The 7,766-nt window shown below is 50.9% G+C and overlaps 1 protein-coding gene across 1 annotated transcript in view; it reads right to left on the minus strand.

The window, feature by feature from the left end:
- The window catches only part of LOC311225133 (coiled-coil domain-containing protein 85C-A-like), a gene marked incomplete at both ends in the record, with an annotated part of 44,125 nt that overhangs the window by 19,883 nt on the left and 16,476 nt on the right, over positions 1–7,766 (minus strand). The window contains one exon of the mRNA XM_084310337.1: positions 6,149–6,228. Coding sequence (XP_084166463.1) covers positions 6,149–6,228 — 80 coding nt within the window. The remainder of the gene's footprint in view (positions 1–6,148; positions 6,229–7,766) is intronic.

A 7,766-nucleotide genomic window follows, 5' to 3' on the forward strand; every position in this document is an offset into this window, starting at 1 on the left:
GTGAGTGTGTCGATGCCAAAAACCAACGCCTTAAGGAGATATTTTATTTTTAGAGCATTAACTCTTTGGAATAACCTGCCTCAAAACCTCTGCTGCATTTACAGTAGATTCACTTTTTAAAAATAATCTTAAATTGTATTTAACACTGTAAAGTATTTTGTTTTGCTTTTTTTTGTTATCTGTTTCTGTGCTCGCATGTAATTTTAGCCATCTTAATTGTTAGTTTCATTACGCATTGTGTGTTGAGTACTGACTTTTAATAATTTTTTGTTTTGCAATAATAATTGTTTTTGTATGTTTTTTTTGTGTGGACCCGAGGACGACTAGCTGGTTGCTATGGCACCAGCTAATGGGGGATGATCCGTAATCAAATCAAATCAAATCAAATCAAATCTCGCTCTCCGGTACAGAGCGTTGCTTTCATGAGGTAGCGGCGCTCGCGTGAGCCTGGCGATGAGATGGGATGAAAGATTCATGCCACGCGCTGCTCACGCCGGTTTAAAGCCCCGATTCATTATTGAGTGGATCACTTTCACCCCTGTTAAAATTAATTATTCAGTTAACCCATTGCTCCCTCATGTATTCGTGTCTCTTTCTCTCTCGGAACCTCTGCTGCATTTACAGTAGATTCACTTTTAAAAAGAATCTTAAATAGTTTTTAAATAGTTTTTAACACTGTAAAGTAATTTTTTTGTTTTTGTTTTACACTAATGTAATTTTAGCTATCTTAATTGTTACAGTAGTTTCATTATGCATTGTGTGTACTGACTTTTAATCATTTTGTTTTTGCAATAGTGATTGTTTTTGTATGTTTTTTTGTGTGTGGACCCCAGGAAGACTAGCTGGTTGCTATCGCACCAGCTAATGGGGATCCCTAATAAAATTAAATTAAAATTCTCTCTCTCTCTCTTTTCTCTCTCCTTTTAACTATCTCTGTCTCTTTCTGTATTTCTCTGTATTCTATAAAGAACCTTCTATCCTGTGTCTCTACTCTGTCTCCCTCTCAGCCTTCCTACTGTCTCAATAAAGAACCGTCTCTCCTGTGTCTCCCCTACATTGATGTGGCATTACGTATTTAGTCCCTTGTTTGAGCCGAATCTGGGTTGAACATGCTTTGTGGAACTCCCTCTGGTGTTGTGGTCGTGGTATTCACTGACCTTTGGGAAGTATTTCGACATGTACATGGGTACCTTAGTGGTGTAGTGTATCTTGTAGACCAGGCCCATTGCAAGTTGCTGTACTCTGTCGTCTACTCTAAGCCATCCTAGGTTGTCAAAGTGGGCAGGGGTGAGGTGGGTTCTAGGAGTAAGGTCAAGCAGTAGTCTGACCAGTTTGTTTTGAGATGTTTGTAATCTTGTTTTAAGTGCCTTTGAGGTGCTTTGGTACTAGGGATGCAACGATCCGACTTTTTCAGTCCCGATACGGATACCTGGGTTTGGGTATCGGCCGATACCGATCCGATACCCAGTGTTCAAACTTTTTTTTTTAAAGTAAAAAAAAATAAAAATCACGTATTTTGAGTTCAACCACGTGGGCTTGGAGTTCACTGTTTGAGCTTTTGGCAAGCTTTGTCTGACTTTTATGAAGTTCAGAGCATTTTTTTTCTCTGGTTTTCATAGCGGTCAGTATTTCAGAGTGCATCCATGGCTCAGCGCGATTTTTAACCCTGGTGGTTCTTAGGGGGGCCATGTTGTTAAGTACTGTTGTGAATTTGGTTTTGAATCCAAGCCATGTTTCTTCAACCTGTGTACCACTGAGCTCATCTGACCAGTCCATGCTCCCCAGTTCTTGGTTAAAGGCCTCTCTAGAGTAGGTTTTGAGGTCCCTAGATGTGACTGTTTTGTGACAGCCGGCCTTTTGTTTTAGCTTTTTGCGGGTACAGAATATCATATAATGATCGCTTAACCCGCATGCTATAACCCCTTTATTGGAGCTCATGGACTTGTCAGAGGTCAGAATGAGATCAATGGTGGTTTGTGTTGAATCACATACCCTTGTGGGTTGGGTGATTAGCTGGTTGGAACTGTGCAGATCACAAAACCTACTGAAGGCCTTGGAAACGGGTGCTTCCTTACGTATCCATGTTCCAGTCCCCAATAAGATTTTTTTCTACATCCTCAACTCCAGCTAAGCACCCATCCAGTGTATCATAAAAGCCACTCTGTTCTGGCGGTCTGTAGATTGTGCCGACTAGTACAGATTTAGCCCGTTTGAATAGAATTTCAACCCAACCCATACAGTTTCAATTGTCTCATGCTTTAGGTCAGTACGGTTAATGAATTTGGTATCTTTGTGTATGTGCATGCAGATGTAGCCGGTGTGATCTTGTCTGCGTTGTGTTTTAAGTCGATTCGACCCCTGTTAAGGGATCGCCCTGAGTGGGAGTTGAACCCCGGACGCCGGCGTCGCGGGCGGCATCACAGACCACTAAGCAAGAAGTGAATTCACTGCTTGCTTCCGGGTCTGGATGCCTCTGGGGAGTGAGTTTACTTGCAGTACCGCTTACCATCCACAGCCACGTCACTACTTGTACCCGTGACTGTGGATATACTGCGGTACCTCCGTTACACTCACCCCACTAAACTCACACCACCCAGGGCATCCGGGTCACGGCACCACATGTAGCCGGTGTGATCTTGTCTGCGTTGTGTTAAGTAGATTCGACCCCTGTTAAGGGATCGCCCTGAGTGGGAGTTGAACCCCGGACGCCGGCGTCGCGGGCGGCATCACAGACCACTAAGCAAGAAGTGAATTCACTGCTTGCTTCCGGGTCTGGATGCCTCTGGGGAGTGAGTTTACTTGCAGTACCGCTTACCATCCACAGCCACGTCACTACTTGTACCCGTGACTGTGGATATACTGCGGTACCTCCGTTACACAGACACCACCTCCATACTGGTTCCTATCATTTCTGACGATTGAGTAGTTCTCAATGTCTATCTCTGGATCTTTTACTGTATCATCTAGTTTGGTTTCAGTGATGGAGGAGGAGGTGGAGGAGGAGGAGGTGACGGAGGAGGTGGAGGAGGTGATGGAAGAGGAGGAGGTGATGGAGGAGGAGGTGATGGAGGAGGAGGTGGAGGAGGAGGTGACGGAGGAGGAGGTGGAGGAGGAGGAGGTGATGGAGGAGGAGGAGGTGATGGAGGAGGTGGAGGAGGAGGTGGAGGAGGTGATGGAGGAGGAGTAGGTGATGGAGGAGGTGGAGGAGGAGGTGATGGAGGAGGAGGTGGAGGAGGTGGAGGAGGTGATGGAGGAGGAGGAGGAGGTGATGGAGGAGGTGGAGGAGGTGATGGAGGAGGAGGAGGAGGTGATGGAGGAGGTGGAGGAGGTGGAGGAGGTGATGGAGGAGGAGGAGGAGGTGATGGAGGAGGTGATGGAGGAGGAGGAGGAGGTGATGGAGGAGGTGGAGGAGGTGATGGAGGAGGAGGAGGAGGTGATGGAGGAGGTGGAGGAGGTGGAGGAGGTGATGGAGGAGGAGGAGGAGGTGATGGAGGAGGTGATGGAGGAGGAGGAGGTGATGGAGGAGGTGATGGAGGAGGAGGTGGAGGAGGTGATGGAGGAGGAGGTGGAGGAGGTGATGGAGGAGGAGGTGATGGAGGAGGAGGAGGAGGTGACGGAGGAGGTGGAGGAGGTGATGGAGGAGGAGGAGGAGGTGACGGAGGAGGTGGAGGAGGTGATGGAGGAGGAGGAGGAGGTGATGGAGGAGGTGATGGAGGAGGTGGAGGAGGTGATGGAGGAGGAGGAGGTGATGGAGGAGGTGATGGAGGAGGTGGAGGAGGTGATGGAGGAGGAGGAGGTGATGGAGGAAGAGGTGATGGAGGAGGTGGAGGAGGTGATGTAGGAGGAGGAGGTGATGGAGGAGGTGATGGAGGAGGAGGTGATGGAGGAGGAGGTGATGGAGGAGGAGGTGATGGAGGAGGAGGAGGTGATGGAGGAGGAGGTGAAGGAGGAGGAGGTGATGGAGGAGGAGGAGGTGATGGAGGAGGAGGAGGTGATGGAGGAGGAGGAGGTGATGGAGGAGGTGAAGGAGGAGGAGGTGATGGAGGAGGAGGTGATAGAGGAGGAGGTGATGGAGGAGGAGGTGATGGAGGAGGAGGAGGTGATGGAGGAGGTGATGGAGGAGGAGGTGATGGAGGAGGAGGAGGTGATGGAGGAGGAGGTGAAGGAGGAGGAGGTGATGGAGGAGGAGGTGATGGAGGAGGAGGTGGAGGAGGAGGAGGTGATGGAGGAGGAGGTGATGGAGGAGGAGGTGATGGAGGAGGAGGTGAAGGAGGAGGAGGTGATGGAGGAGGAGGTGATGGAGGAGGAGGTGGAGGAGGAGGAGGTGATGGAGGAGGAGGTGATGGAGGAGGAGGTGACGGAGGAGGTGGAGGAGGTGATGGAAGAGGAGGAGGTGATGGAGGAGGAGGTGACGGAGGAGGAGGTGGTGACGGAGGAGGAGGTGATGGAGGTGGAGGTGATGGAGGAGGAGGTGACGGAGGAGGTGGAGGAGGTGACGGAGGAGGAGGTGACGGAGGAGGAGGTGATGGAGGAGGAGGTGATGGAGGAGGAGGTGATGGAGGAGGTGATGGAGGAGGTGATGGAGGAGGAGGTGACGGAGGAGGAGGTGATGGAGGAGGTGATGGAGGAGGAGGTGATGGAGGAGGTGGAGGAGGTGACGGAGGAGGAGGTGATGGAGGAGGAGGTGATGGAGGAGGTGATGGAGGAGGAGGTGACGGAGGAGGTGATGGAGGAGGAGGTGATGGAGGAGGTGATGGAGGAGGAGGTGATGGAGGAGGAGGTGATGGAGGAGGTGATGGAGGAGGAGGTGATGGAGGAGGAGGTGATGGAGGAGGGTGATGGAGGAGGAGGTGATGGAGGAGGAGGTGATGGAGGAGGTGATGGAGGAGGAGGTGACGGAGGAGGAGGTGATGGAGGAGGAGGTGATGGAGGAGGAGGTGATGGAGGAGGAGGTGATGGAGGAGGAGGTGATGGAGGAGGAGGTGACGGAGGAGGAGGTGATGGAGGAGGAGGTGATGGAGGAGGAGGTGATGGAGGAGGTGGAGGAGGAGGAGGTGATGGAGGAGGAGGTGGAGGAGGAGGAGGAGGAGCAGGAGGAGGTGATAGAGGAGGAGGTGATGGAGGAGGAGGTGATGGAGGAGGAGGTGATGCGAGGGAGGAGGTGATGGAGGAGGAGGTGGAGGAGGAGGTGATAGAGGAGGAGGTGATGGAGGAGGAGGTGGAGGAGGAGGTGTTGGAGGAGGTGGTGGAGGAGGAGGTGATAGAGGAGGAGGTGATGGAGGTGATGGAGGAGGAGGTGATGGAGGAGGAGGTGGAGGAGGAGGTGATGGAGGAGGATGTGATGGAGGAGGAGGTGATGGAGAGGAGGTGATGGAGGAGGAGGTGATAGGGAGGAGGTGAGGAGGAGGAGGTGATGGAGGAGGAGGTGATGGAGGGAGGAGGTGATGGAGGAGGATGTGATGGAGGAGGAGGTGATGGAGGGAGGAGGTGATGGAGGGGAGGTGATTGAGGAGGAGGTGGAGGAGGAGGTGATGGGGGAGGAGGTGATGGAGGAGGAGGTGATGGAGGAGGAGGTGGAGGAGGAGGTGACGGAGGAGGAGGTGGAGGTGATGGAGGAGGAGGTGATGGAGGAGGTGATGGAGGAGGAGGTGATGGAGGAGGAGGTGGAGGAGGAGGTGGAGGTGATGGAGGAGGAGGTGATGGAGGAGGTGATGGAGGAGGAGGTGATGGAGGAGGAGGTGGAGGAGGTGATGGAGGAGGAGGTGATGGAGGAGGTGGAGGAGGAGGTGACGGAGGAGGAGGTGGAGGAGGAGGTGATGGAGGTGGAGGTGATGGAGGAGGTGATGGGGAGGATGTGATGGAGGAGGAGGTGGAGGAGGTGATGGAGGAGGAGGAGGGTGGAGGAAGAGGAGGAGGTGACGGAGGAGGTGGAGGAGGTGACGGAGGAGGTGGAGGAGGAGGTGATGGAGGAGGAGGTGATGGAGGAGGAGGTGATGGAGGAGGAGGTGATGGAGGAGGAGGTGATGGAGGAGGAGGTGACGGAGGAGGAGGTGATGGAGGAGGAGGAGGTGGAGGTGATGGAGGAGGAGGAGGTGATAGAGGAGGAGGGGAAGGTGGAGGAGGAGGAGGTGATGGAGGAGGTCAGTACCTGCGACAGGAGCTGCTTGTTGTCGTCCTCCAGTAGACGCACCTTGTTCTCCAGCTGCCTGACGTAGCTCACCGACGCATCTGCGGAGACAAGAGGACAAGAACAACTCTGTCAGTCACAAGACCTTTTCCACTGAGTGATTCAGTGAAGATTATTCCAAGACGGGTGCGTTATTCATTCATTCATTCATTTTATTTTGTTTCGTACATGGGGGTACAGTTCATCTTTGCACAATATCACCAACATATATATATATTTTTTAACATGATACACCCTGATGGCGGAAAAGGAGCAGGATGAAGAAAACGTATGTTTCCTGCCCACTTCCAAACTTCATATTTATTTTAACATAATGGTGCACCTTACAGCTTCATACCATATAATAATAATCATTACCATAACTATGATAACAATAATAATAATAATGATAATATGACCATGAATAATATTAACAATAATAATGGTAATAATAATAACAATAATAATAATATTGCTATAGCTACCAATAAAAAAAATTCCAAAAGTCCAGTGTGTGTCTACAAGTCCAGGAAAACATTGTGTTACTTTTCAAGACAAATTCTCCTGCCCCCCCGTCTCCCTCTACTCTGTCTCCCTCTCAGCCTTCCTACTGTCTCAATAAAGAACCTTCTCTCCTGTGTCTCCTCTACTCTGTCTCCCTCTCAGCCTTCCTACTGTCTCAATAAAGAACCTCCTCTCCTGTGTCTCCTCTACTCTGTCTCCCTCTCAGTCTTCCTACTGTCTCAATAAAGAACCTTCTCTCCTGTGTCTCCTCTACTCTGTCTCCCTCTCAGCCTTCCTACTGTCTCAATAAAGAACCTTCTCTCCTGTGTCTCCTCTACTCTGTCTCCCTCTCAGCCTTCCTACTGTCTCAATAAAGAACCTTCTCTCCCTGTGTCTCCTCTCCTCTGTCTCCCTCTCAGCCTTCCTACTCTCTCAATAAAGAACCTTCTCTCCTGTGTCTCCCCTACTCTGTCTCTCTCTCAGCCTTCCTACTGTCTCAATAAAGAACCTTCTCTCCTGTGTCTCCTCTACTCTGTCTCCCTCTCAGCCTTCCTACTGTCTCAATAAAGAACCTTCTCTCCTGTGTCTCCTCTACTCTGTCTCCCTCTCAGCCTTCCTACTGTCTCAATAAAGAACCTTCTCTCCTGTGTCTCCCTCTCAGCCTTCCTACTGTCTCAATAAAGAACCTTCTCTCCTGTGTCTCCTCTACTCTGTCTCCCTCTCAGCCTTCCTACTGTCTCAATAAAGAACCTTCTCTCCTGTGTCTCCTCTACTCTGTCTCCCTCTCAGCCTTCCCTACTGTCTCAATAAAGAACATTCTCTCCTGTGTCTCCTCTACTCTGTCTCCCTCTCAGCCTTCCTACTGTCTCAATAAAGAACCTTCTCTCCTGTGTCTCCCTCTCAGCCTTCCTACTGTCTCAATAAAGAACCTTCTCTCCTGTGTCTCCTCTACTCTGTCTCCCTCTCAGCCTTCCTACTGTCTCAATAAAGAACCTTCTCTCCTGTGTCTCCTCTACTCTGTCTCCCTCTCAGCCTTCCTACTGTCTCAATAAAGAACCTTCTCTCCTGTGTCTCCCCTACTCTGTCTCCCTCTCAG

This window comes from Notolepis coatsorum, assembly GCF_963971535.1.
Source record: "Notolepis coatsorum genome assembly, chromosome: 3".
Lineage (NCBI taxonomy): Eukaryota > Metazoa > Chordata > Actinopteri > Aulopiformes > Paralepididae > Notolepis > Notolepis coatsorum.